Source organism: Aegilops tauschii, chromosome 7 (genome assembly GCF_002575655.3).
Source record: "Aegilops tauschii subsp. strangulata cultivar AL8/78 chromosome 7, Aet v6.0, whole genome shotgun sequence".
NCBI classification, from domain to species: Eukaryota; Viridiplantae; Streptophyta; class Magnoliopsida; order Poales; family Poaceae; genus Aegilops; species Aegilops tauschii.
The window spans coordinates 557,446,478-557,458,779 of NC_053041.3; the positions used below are offsets into that span (position 1 = coordinate 557,446,478).

At 46.3% G+C, this 12,302-nt stretch overlaps 2 protein-coding genes across 2 annotated transcripts; both read right to left on the reverse strand.

Annotated features, from left to right (window-relative positions):
* Positions 1-249: 249 nt before the first annotated feature.
* LOC109749852 (probable beta-1,4-xylosyltransferase IRX14) lies at positions 250-4,237 on the reverse strand. Its single transcript, XM_020308793.4, has 3 exons — positions 3,192-4,237; positions 2,525-3,073; positions 250-797 (listed from the first exon to the last, which is right to left on the reverse strand). The coding sequence occupies exons 1-3, from the start codon at positions 4,031-4,033 to the stop codon at positions 602-604; spliced, it is 1,587 nt and encodes a 528-aa protein (XP_020164382.1). The 5' UTR covers positions 4,034-4,237; the 3' UTR covers positions 250-601.
* Positions 4,238-5,461: 1,224 nt separating this feature from the next.
* On the reverse strand, positions 5,462-11,097 carry LOC109749840 (EH domain-containing protein 1). The gene is made up of 16 exons (XM_020308783.4): positions 10,727-11,097; positions 10,546-10,625; positions 10,395-10,463; positions 10,231-10,288; positions 10,103-10,155; positions 9,962-10,004; positions 9,824-9,885; positions 8,558-8,671; positions 8,299-8,401; positions 8,146-8,195; positions 7,345-7,473; positions 7,019-7,270; positions 6,859-6,938; positions 6,456-6,582; positions 6,221-6,364; positions 5,462-5,889 (listed from the first exon to the last, which is right to left on the reverse strand). Exons 1-16 carry the CDS (start codon positions 10,812-10,814, stop codon positions 5,704-5,706), a joined length of 1,638 nt encoding a protein of 545 aa, XP_020164372.1. The 5' UTR covers positions 10,815-11,097; the 3' UTR covers positions 5,462-5,703.
* Positions 11,098-12,302: the final 1,205 nt, after the last annotated feature.

Sequence of the window (12,302 nt, forward strand, 5' to 3'; positions counted from 1 at the left end):
CGATCTGGCTTGTGGGAGACAGGTGTACAGTAGGCACATCAAAGCAATCAGAGGCGACCTGCAGCAATGTTTTGCATAGGGAAAAGGACGCCAACGGTTTTTCCAATGTCCGCCCAGAAAACGTCTCATAATGTCCCCAGAAAACGTCTTACATTGTGAGACGGAGGCAGTAACTAATATACCCTTTGTAAAGAAATATGAGAGCGTTTAGATCACCAACTATACCGAGGGGGTACAGTCCAGTAAAAGTTGTACAACGCCCCAATAAAAGGGGAAACTGTGCTTTGAAAACATTCATCACACGATACAAACTTCAGAGTTGACATGCGTATAGATCATCCAAGTTCAGACGCCATTTTCTTGAGACATCAACTGCGGTGTTATATTACAGCACAACAGGTAGAGCTACAGATAACGAAACGGTCTTCTACAGAAGACATATCCCCAGCACGAGGCCGTCGTCGTTACCACCAGAGCAAAACATCAGGAAACAAAAAAATAAACACAATACCCACTAGATCGACTGGACATGCCTCCTATTGCAGATACCGCGGGTGTAAGGTGGTGTGAGATGTACATTACATGGTCTGTTTATCCTGCCTCAGTTGTGGACGTCGCCCTTCCGCTTCGTGGTGGTGCTTCGGGGCCGGGCTGACCTGTTGTTGGTCCTTGGCAGCTGCCTGTCCTCTTGCTCTTGCTTGGCGTCTAACATCTCCGATGAGACATCCATGGTGGTTTCTGGCCATGGTGTGCGCTTGGCGGGAACAACAACTTCCAACGGTGGCTCAATCACCCACCTGCAAAAGAAGAATTTAAGTTATTACAGCCTAAAAATGGATAATTTCAGCTAAGGTTATTACAGCCTAAAGAAGAAGAAAATTGAGCATGCTTAATACAGAAGAGGAGGAAAAATCTAAGCGAACAAATCTGATAATCAGAGTTGATCAGTTAGCAGAATCTTGTACTATTTGAGTGCAGTGAAATCCAGAGTTTTTCTCAAGACCTTTTATTCCTCAAGTCTCTCAGAAGGGGTACACATGGTTTTGGAAACCAAGACTAACACGAGGAAATGTTCTTAAACGTTTAAACCATTCAATTTGACGATGCTAAACTACATGACAATGTAGGGTGCAAAATTTAAACACTTATGTTGACAATGATATATTGAAACATTCTTTGTTCTAACGTTGCCATATGGCACCATGCCAGTGGAAGAGGTCAATCTCAAATGTTTACATAAAAATAGACAGATATTGCAGCTACGAAATACTTTATTTTACACTGGCTCTAATGCGTGCCAAATAACTGGTGGCTAAAAAATGAATTGCACACATGCTACTTTGCAGAACTGTTGGTGCAACCTGCGTTGAGCAATTTCACTAAAGTGGAGAGTCAAAACTATAGTAGTACAACCCTCGATAACAGGGACATTCCGCGAAGAGAAACAGCCTTTGTTTGGAAATACAGAATGCAAGATAGCACTTTAGCAGATTGTAAATGAATGTCAAAGTGTAAACCAGAATCAAGTTCCTTTCCGAAACTAGTATGAAAAGGAAAAAAACCAAGCAAAACTATCATAGGCCTATAGCGCTCTCGATCCCAAAGATTAATTTAACTGTATTACAAGCACAACACATAAAAAATCCTAGAACAGAATGGAACGCTTAGACAAGACAGGCTAGAGGCTGGGCAATATTGGCTATTACTGGGTTTTTAAAGATTTTTCATTTAGAAAATCACATGTAACGAAATCTGACACCACTCAGCCCAACATAACCATACTAAATGTGGGCAGTGGTGGAGCCAGGAAACTTTTGGAGCCTGGGCAATACAGCAGGATTAATAGCGTGTTTGGATGGTGTCCACAACTCCACGTTGTGCTACGCCTGGCCTGGAGCATGCCTGAAAAATGCCTGGTGGCTGTTTGGTTGAGGTCCTGGAAAAACATATGCTAGCTTGGCCTGGTGAACTATCTGGGTGTCCACGATACAGTGACAATTCTTAAAATCTATTCAACAACCAAGCACATCACTCGGACTTGATCAGCTGCCGCTTGTGGGCTGGGCCTAGCAGCCCTGAAAAACAAATCCCTCCTACATTCCTGAGACAGCCACCAGCCCACCTCTGCCTGGAGAAAAAAAATTCTCCAGAGACTAAACGGGGAGCCCTGATAAGTGCCCATGCCAGAGGTACATGGTGGCTGTGCCCCTGGAAATGGCAGTTCTGTTGCTAGATCAAACATACATTGACGTTTAAGTTCCATGGTAACTGCAAAATAGTTGGCTTAGGTCATGCTTTCGTGGTGTACCCTTCAAAAAGTGAGACTGGGCTTGTAACTACTAAGTCTGGTCAGGCCTAACTAACAGGAAGGGTTATCTATGATCTGTGGTTGCATGAGGTGTTTAAAGTATTGGACAAAAGGTGAGGTGTCCTATAGAACATCACAATACTTTCTGATAAGAAACAGAAAAATTAAAATGACCAGCAACACATAACAAAAACAGGGTCTAAAACGAAATCTTACCCTTGTGGAAACTTGCTGTCGGCCCGGGCTTCAACACGGAGCCACCACAGTAGGACCTTCTTCCCACAGTTCCCCAACGGCTCAACATAGGACGCATCATTCAAGAGAGTAAGAGGATTCTCAATCTCCTCCCCATTCTCCCCCACAGCATCAAGGTCCTTCACCCAATCAGGCTTGCCCTCTGCCTCCTTCCACAGCATCCTAGAGTTCATCACAAACCCAGCCCACTCCAAACCCTTCGGTAGCACCGGCGCTGCCTCGCCAACCACCGTGGCGGTCTTCCCAGAGAACGGCAACGTGTTGAATGTGTGCCATCCAGCCAAATGCCCGGAAGAGTTGCAGGCAGGGCCCTGGACTGGAAGAGGCATGTTCTTCTTGTCCTCTTCGGTAAGGCGTGGCTGCTCTGCTGTTCCGGTGTGCGCAAGGATACCCACAGACACCGCGGCCATCCACTGGACCTTCTGCACCTCATCGAACAGCTCCATGCTATGCACGTTGCTGTCATCCGCAAACACAACCACACCGTCCATCTTCCTCTCCCGGATCACCCTACATGACACGAGAAAACCAATCATCATCAGTAATAAGTCACCTTATACTCTCTGTTACAGGCAGGCAGGCTATCTGGCTATGAGTAGTAGGAACTAGTAGGGAAGTGTGCGCATACCGTAGGGCGTGGAGGCGCATGCGGTTCTCAGTGGCGTGGCGGTCGGCCCATTCGAGGGGCATTTTTTCCGGGAAGGGGACGTGGACGAAGGTGAGGCTGGAGCGCGCGAGCATGGAGGCGGTGGCGTTGGTGACGCCGCCGGCCTCGACGACGATCCAGGTGAGCGGGTAGGGCACGTTGCGGAGCGAGTGGAGGAGGCCGGTGAGGTGGAGCGCCTGGAAGGCGCGCGAGTAGGTCGGGGTGACGACGAGCACCTGGCGCGGCTCCCTGACGCCGTACCAGCGGCGCTGCTCCTCCTGCACGCGCTCCATGATCCGGTGCGCGCGCATGACCTCGACGGGGTCGGGGTGCGGCCAGGGGCGGATCCGAATCCCGTGGCGGCCGACCACCACGTGGCTCTGCGTGCTCCCGGCGGCCTCCTCGAGCGCGGCGGCGGTGAGGTTGTCCGGGTTGGACGGGGGCGGGTTGCCCGCGGCGGCGAAGGAGAGGGTGAAGGTGTTGGTGGTGGTGGTCGTGGTGGTGGTGGTGGTGGTGGTGGTGGTGATGGCGCGGAGCACGGCCGACTTGTTGTTGGAGGTGGCGGCGTAGAGCGCGCTGCTGGAGAAGAGCAGGAAGAAGAGGAGCCTGGAGAAGCGGAAGCCGAGGAAGAGCGAGATGAGGCAGCAGAGCGCGTGCAGCAGGAACCAGAAGGTGGAGGAGGAGGCCGTCCGCCCGCCCGCCCCGGCGCCCGCGCCGACGCCGTCGGGGCCCCCCGCGCCCTCGACCCCGCTGACGGAGGAGCGCGCCGCCGACGCCGCCGCCGAGCGCCGCAGCTGGCTCTGCGGCAGCAGCTGCTTCATCATCGCCGCCGCGGCCGGATCTGGTGGGCTCCCTCCGCCGCCACCGCCTCGCCCTGCGGATCAATCGGCCGCAGTCGCTCGTCGGTGGGTAGATGGTCCGCGGCGATAGGTTTTGAGGGGGGAGGGGAACACGGGGGGAGGTAGGTGGTGGGTGGAGAAGTGCGGTGCACGAAACTGCGGGTGCGGTGGCCTGGCTATCGTTGGTCAGGTGTGGAAAAGGGGGGGAGGGGATGGGATGGGATGGGTTTGGTGCCGGACGGGGACGGAGGCGTGAGGGAGGCCGAGCCCGAGCGCGTCGGGTCGGGGTTGAAACTTGGACGGGGAGAGGAAGCCGGGCGGAAGGGGTCGGGCCGGACCGGGCCGGCGGGCGGGTCGTCAGCGTTTCCAAGCGTGTTCGGCGGGCGGCGTCCTTGTCTTTTCCACCTTGTTTTTTTTTTATCTCTACTTTTTTTTTCTCTCTCTTTCTTGTACGAGTTACATTTTATTTGCTTATTGATTTTATATATTTCTTGGCACCGCATGGGACATGTGGTTAGCAAACTTAAAATTCGAAAAAATAATTCTGGCACTATGTTTTCTTTTTAGTGGCGTCTAATATACTATATTTTTAGCCGAACGTTTACAATGATTGACGCGGCTGCAGCTGCGGGGGTCGGCGCGGGCTGGGCTCCTGGTCTGTGACAGGCTGCCGGTGCCAACCGTGTTTGACTTGCGAGCAGAAAGCGTAGTGTCGGTTTAGGCGACTTGCTTACGACTCGTTTGCTGGTTTAACATTGTTTTCCTAGAAGAAAAAAATACGGCAGACTCGCCAGCTAGAGGCGAGCTTTTTCATTTGTTTGGTCGAAGTTCCCCACCTAGAATTTCTTATTGCTCTTCTTTTATTCTTGAGTGGCAGTGGCAAGATCGACATGGAGCACGGCGGCATGGAGAGACATGAGACAGAACAATATTCTTTTTTATTTTTGCAGGACAATCATTCTTTTGACTTCGAATTCTGCCTAGCTGTGCCCTTCCACCCTCCACATGTCAGGCAGAGGAGAGAAAGAGGTGTGCTAAGATGAGGACGAGGGAAACCGTCCGGGCCATCGGATCCTTATCCTATGGTTCAAAAATGCCTGTTGCCGAAATGAAAAATAGTATGACAGCCCCGAAAGGTAAAACATGAAGCAGCATTTAACCTCCACAGCTGCGAGGCACATTTCTGCATCGCTCGTTACAGACATAAGCGAAGAAACAGGTGCGCACCCAAACTGTACCCATGAAAAGGTGATCTCTAGTCTATGAACACCAAATTAATACCACTTCCACATACAGCAAAACAGGAGGGCTGCTCCCAGAAAAGGACCTCTGGCAGACGACACACACGGTGGTCCAGCACTCTTCATGGGTAGCCAGTTGACTGGATCGCACCAACAAGCATTCAAGCTGCTCTTCCGAACGAATAGATAATCATCTCAAGGATCAACGCGACCACCCCACCATACCATATTCCGAATTCTTTCCATGCCATTACAACAAGGCCGTTCTCCAGCCAACAATTGAGCAATTGCTTCTGGCTCTTATGCATACAGTTACACAGCAATGGGTACAATATAGCAATAAAATACCCTACTAGACTGGCTACCACCATCTACGCCTGAGACCGAAGCCGGTCTTTCCATCATGATGTCTGCTCACTCGTAAGGGTTCCTGAAGTTCTTGAGCAGCTCCGGGATGTCGTACCCGAGCATGTCGTCCACCGCCTGGATCATCTTGGGCTTCACCTTCTCGAACCTGTCGATGCTGTACCCGCCCAATGCTTCTCTGAAGTGCTCCACGTAAGGGAAATCCCCTGCTGGAAGATGATGCTCCCTTTGCACCTGTGCCAACAGACATCCGTTATTATTAGTTCAGCGTTAATATTATTAATAATGAAGGAAGTGCGTAGAAGCAGAAGTTCAGACAGACAGCAAACCGCAATCAGCTCTTATTGCACGTTAAAACTGCAATTTTAAAGCCAGTGGTGGTCTGGCAAGTAGTAAAACTGTATGATGCCCATATACCAAAACTAAACACCTGGGCTAAGAACATCTGCTATGAACTCATAAACATAGGGCTCCATCTTAACAGAAGCAAAGGGTCATCATGTCCTTACAATGCGCAACAGTTGTGGACTGGCTACAAAGTTAGAAAGACGAACAAAATACACACCTTTGCAAACTCGCCCTCCAAATTGTCTATAAGTTTCTGCTGGGCTTTAGCTTTCCCCATCATCGTAGGCATCTGATTCTTTAGATGCCCAATTATATAAGCATGTATCTTGGCAGCTCTAGCACGTTTGACGAATTCATTGATCTGTACATATATACCAATGTGTTAATTGTGGCGGAAAAAAAAAACAGCAGACCGGGACTTAAAAAGAACACAAACGGTGAAAAAAACTTACCCTGCGGTCACAAGCTTTCTTTGGTATATCTTTTAGATCAGAAAGGAGATCATCCTGCTCTTTCTCAAATAGTTCCTTTCCGATCGGGCCAACAGCTGATTCCTTTACTGGTTTATCATTGAACGATCTGCATGTCGATTCCTAAAGTGAGTTTATTGTTTCAATATACTGGGTTGACCCAGTCAGTACCATTTACATGCACAAGATTCAGATATTTTCGCTCAAGCGATTCAAAGTATGCTAAACACTCCACTGAGATTTAAAAAAAAGTACATCTATGAGACTTCTAGTAATATTCAATCTAGAGTTTTGACAAGAATATAAGCCGAGAGTAATATGTAGCAAACTACAATACATTTGACTATATGAGTGGAACAAAGTAAATGAGGGCATGGATGGTTACCCAATATAAACGCGAGACACCTCAGGGGTATTCAATACTTTACCAAGAGACCACATAAGTGCACCATACACTCTCATAAGCTGCAGGTAAAAAACTGTTATGTACAGAAAATAAAGCAATAAACACCACAGGTCATGCAGAGAGAACAATGAATAACTACCTGTTGAGTGTCAATTTGGTCGGCCTTGTTTAGAACTACACGTATTTTGTCATCATGTCCACGTAAAGATCCGATGACACGTTTAAACTCATCGCTGATATCAAGCTTATGAGGATCAAACAGAAGCAGGATAAGGTCACACTTGGCAGCAAACCATGATGTAACACCTGTGAATTCATAGCTACGTTGTGTCCGTTGCTTTTCACCAGAAAGAACACCAGGTGTGTCGACAAATGTGATATGCTCTAGTAGCTTCAAGGTACAAGTTAGGTTCAGTGTCCAGATAACCATGTGCCTTCTACATATGCATAAAAATAAAAGCTTACTGGATGTGGCATCTGAGAGCATTCGAACTTGGACAAAAACGAAGTCCCAAATGTTGTGAGACCACTAAAAGGCATATCTGCTTGAACAGCTAAAGTATTCCCAGGGATAGTCCTTTCATCAGGTCCTGACTGGTAAGAGGAAGAAAATTAACAGGACTACTGAAGAAACTACAGGGAGAAACATAAGTAAAGCACTGTACATTAATATAGTATCTGGGATGTGGACATGTGGTCAATTCTGTTTACATTGCACCAGCATCTAATATAAGTTGCAACAACTGAAAAAATGAATCAATAGTGTCCATAGCGATTTAACCTCACTTACAATCTCCAGAAGCAGGAATAAGTACAAAATCTAGAAGAGAAGGGCCTGAAGTTAATCTTGACTACTGGGCATGTGTTTACGCTTCTTGTACACTAGCTAACAAAGCCTTGAGAAACCAGCAGCCATTATCGATGACATACTCTAAACAATAATTCTAGCTCGGTGATCCAGAGGAAAGTTTCACAAAAGCAGGTGCAGAATGCTAATCAATGAAGCACTGTGCCAAATAGATAAGCTAGGTAAGTAGCATCACAAGCCACCAACAGTCCCAAACAATCAATAGTCGGGTAAGAATCTAACAGAAATCAGCCACTAATGCATGAAGAGTTGTAGAGCTGTAGAAAACCATGTATTGGGCATAAACTCTCCAGTTATATTTTTCAATAAACTTCCATTCCCAAATCATATCTGGGGTAATATTTTTTGGTCCACCTAGTATTCCTACAAATAGAAGATTTAAGAATCTTTGAAGTTACCATGACAACAACAAATCTGTCGGTTGTCGGCTCCGGTCCAATATGGGCACCTGCAAAATTGCAAAGCAGAAGGATTAATTGTCAGTTTGTCTCATAGTATGTGATTAAATTGAACCGGGAAACTACAGAAAATACATGTGCTAAGTACATAACCTGGATAGCTTGTTTTTAGCAGATGCTTGATGAAAGTAGTTTTCCCTGTAGAATATTGACCTAAGAGCATAACCATTGGCTTTGCATCAAAATCACTGTTTGTCTGCAAAATGAAGGATATTATTTTGTACTTAAGTAGCTTATTTAAAGGTAATGCCACAAGGAGATAACATTAGGAAGGAATATAAACACGCAAAGCGAGTGAAGTAATCATTTTCAACTCGTATAGAAAGCAGATACAGAGAATACAAGTACTTACCAGTAAAGGGGACACAAAATCATTGAATTTGTATGTAACTTCCAAAGGCTTCAATTTTTCGATGTATAGTCTTTTTAAACCATCAATGACAGAAGTAACAGCAGTCAGGGGTATCTGTATTGAAAACACCATAAAGAAGGTAAGCGTAAATGATACATGTGTCACTGAGGAAATCAGTATCATTTGATAGAAAATCACTTGCTTTGCCACAATGCCTTACTATTTAACTTAATAGCATGCAAGTCTGCAATGTCTAATAACCAGAAACAAAATTACTAAATGCCTGAGTTCATAAAGCACAATCAATCCAAGGTTCTCTATGGTGTCTCAGCACATTCTGTAGGATAACTGAGGTACGCTTCAGCCAAATTAAGTATAACCTTTTGTGTTCAAGTTCATTAACTGAAGCATGGATTGAAATGGATAGGAAATTGCCTTAAAATGAACTATGATTCAACACAACAACAGTGTAAACATAGATTAAGTTCTACTTGGTTGGGTACAGCAGAGCTGCATACATAAATGGCTTGCATTTGATGTCTTGTCCCCATTATTAAACAATCATCGACATATCAAGAATTTTTAGTACTTTGTCAAACCTTCCTTTTATGTTAGTTAAAACATTGACTATTTATCCAAATCAGCTGAATTTCAACATCAAGTGCTGTTTCTCTGTAAATAGTATTGTACAAATTGTACTATTCCCAAGGAAAGAAGCCCTGCTGAAAAAGAAAGTATTTCCGAGGAAAGAAGCCCTGCTGGAAAAAAAATCTTACAGCTAACTACATTCAAACTCCAAAATGAACAGGACCCTTGTGTTGTTGCTTTGAAGTACTCCCTCTGTTCCCTAATATAAGACCTTTTAGCTTTTTCTTGATCCGTATGTATCTAGACACATTTTAGTATGTATGTAGTCAATATTTTGAAATAGCTAAAAGGTCTTATATTAGGGAACAGAGGGAGCACATGTCAAAGCTTTACCTCACCTCATGACTAATGTATGGAGAACTTCACCTCAGAGCAAACTCTCAGAGTACATTTGTTCATTCAAAAAAGCAAAGTTATATGCTACTCCCTCCGTAAACTAATATAAGAGCGTTTAGAATACTAAAGTAGTGATCTAAACGCTCTTATATTAGTTTACAGAGGGAGTATCCAACAATGAACGTGTTGGAAATGAAACTTTCTAACATTTTGCAAGAGCTAGTGACACATATAATAATTCAACTCAACAAACAAAATAAAACGGAAGAACATGAGCACTACCTTCTTGGATGACTTCGAGTTGAACCAATGGTTAGTAGAAGGTCCCTGTGCCTGAGGAAATCCTACACGAAATAAAAATGTTATGCTTCATATATTTCTCCCCAGGAATGACTTCAGGTTTAAGGGTTCATTCCTTACCATCCATATCCTGATCGACCCTCTTTGCCAGATGCTTGGATTTCTGAAAAGCAGTTGTCATCACTCTCACAGGTCAGTGGAATTCAACAAAAAAACATGGATAAATACTAACGACGCAGTATAAAGGCATAGCAGACTTACGGCAAGTTGAGCATCCAAACCCTCCATCACTGGGGGATTGAAGCTGATTAGATCTGTCAGACAGCGTGAACCAATTAGCACTCAACGAATAAGTAATCAACAGAGCTGATTTCGTGGCTAGCAACAACCTTCGCGCTGAAGGCTGTCCTGGGATATCTCGTTCCCCGCTTGCGCCAGAGAGACGAGCTGCCAATCGCAACAAGCCCGTCACAAATCGATAACAGCCAAAACATTCTAGAAGCAGCATGGTGGTACAATGAACAATGAAATGCCGTCGGATAGCGAGGCAAACCTGCATCGCGGTGATGAATTCGCCGAAGCCGAGGTACCCCAGCCGCTTGGAGTCGGCGATGGCCCAGACCTTGAGGCGCGACAGGGTTTCGCATTAGAGATCAAATCGACAGCTCCATCTACAGTACTAGCGGGACCAGCGGGGTACCTACCTGCTTGAGGTCGGCGCGGGGGAGGCTGGACATGGCGAAGAACTTGATGGCGTCGGGGCCGGTGATGCGGCCGTCGCCATCTGCGCGGGCAGAACAGGGGAATCGAATCGGATCGCGAGCAGCAAGCAGAAGGGGATCAGAGCGGGGATGGCGAATGGGAGATGGGAGGCGGGGATCGGACCTGAGTCGGCGAGGGCGAACCAGTCGCGGTAGATCTTCTGGTGCTCCTTGGAGCAGCTGCTCGCCGGGTGCTGCCCCCCGATCTCCATGGCTCCCCTCTTCCCGCCTCGGTCGCCGCGGCCTCTGCAGCTTGGGGAAAGGGGAAGCAAAGGTAAAACCCTACTGCGACGCGAGGCTACCGCCACGCCGGGGACGTGGCGGCTGCTGTGAGGTGAGGTGGCACAAACAGCGAGTTCAAAAATGGCTTTTACTGCTCGCAGGGGTTGCGATTGATTGACTGGAGTGGAGTTTGGCTCGAACCCACGCGGCGACGACGCGGTGGGCGGTGGCGTTGCTGCCCAACTCCGTTGACGCTAACGAACTCGCGAGGTTGGGCCGGATCCCACCTGCATTTCCACATCAAAGACATCGGTAAGCAATCCAAACAATTTACAAAATAAAAAAGTAAATATATAATTGCACGTGCGTTATGATGATATATGAATATTTTACTACGTTAATCCATGATTATATCTACATTAATGATTGTGAAAATAATGTTTATCAAATCATGTCATGTCCACGATTTACCTACCTAAATAAATTATACTCCCTTCGATCCATAATAACTGTGGCAATTTTCAACGAAGACATTTTTTTATAATCACTTATTTGTAAAAACTTATTGGCTTGTTAAAGAAAATCATTGTAAGCAAAGACGGAAGAAGACGGAACTGCAGCAAGCTACAGCCACCGAACGTATGGCATCTACCGGAAATGCGGCGCCACTGCACCCAGGAAGAATCAGCGGACATCCGACGCCCACCGGACGTCCGGCACCCCACGAGGCACGAGCCACCGGACGTCCGGTAACTAAGTGTGTGCAGCTGTGGCCTTTGGCCTCTCTCTCTTACCCCTTCATGACTAGCACTATAAATAGACTCCCCCTCCTTATTTCTAGGGATAGCTAAGAATAGATCTCATATCATAAAGCTTAGCTCATGTACCTCCCTTTGTGGGATTTCTCTTGAGAGAGACACTCCATTGGAGTTCAAGACCTCCATTGCAGAAGGATCCCTAGGGATTATCAATACCTCCACTTGTGGAGAAGGATTCCCATCATATAATAATCAAGACCTCCTTGTTCTAGGACTTGGGGAAGAACTGTCTTGTTCCATCTCACTCTTTTGATGATTTGGATCATGAATCTATCTGTGTGTATCTTTTACTGCATCTATATGTGTTCAATTGTGTTTTCTGTCGTGTTTCCCCTCATGTTCTTCCACGAATGTCGAATCCACCTCCAATTCGTGAACATCAGGACAAATTACATTGATTAGGGTTTTGCCCTACATCGGCTTAGCTTTGTTTACGAAGTTGTGGGAGCAGTATAGCTAGCTGGAGATGATCCCGACCTTTTAACACTACAAAAAAAGACACATCCGTGACATTTTGGGCCGAACGAATTTTTTTTCCGTCATACTTATGACACTTCTATGACGATAATTGTGACAAAACCCGGTATCATCATAGATGTGGTGGGGTCCTACTTCTATGACAAAAAATCATGACAGAAAATGGGCTTTTCGTCCTGGGCG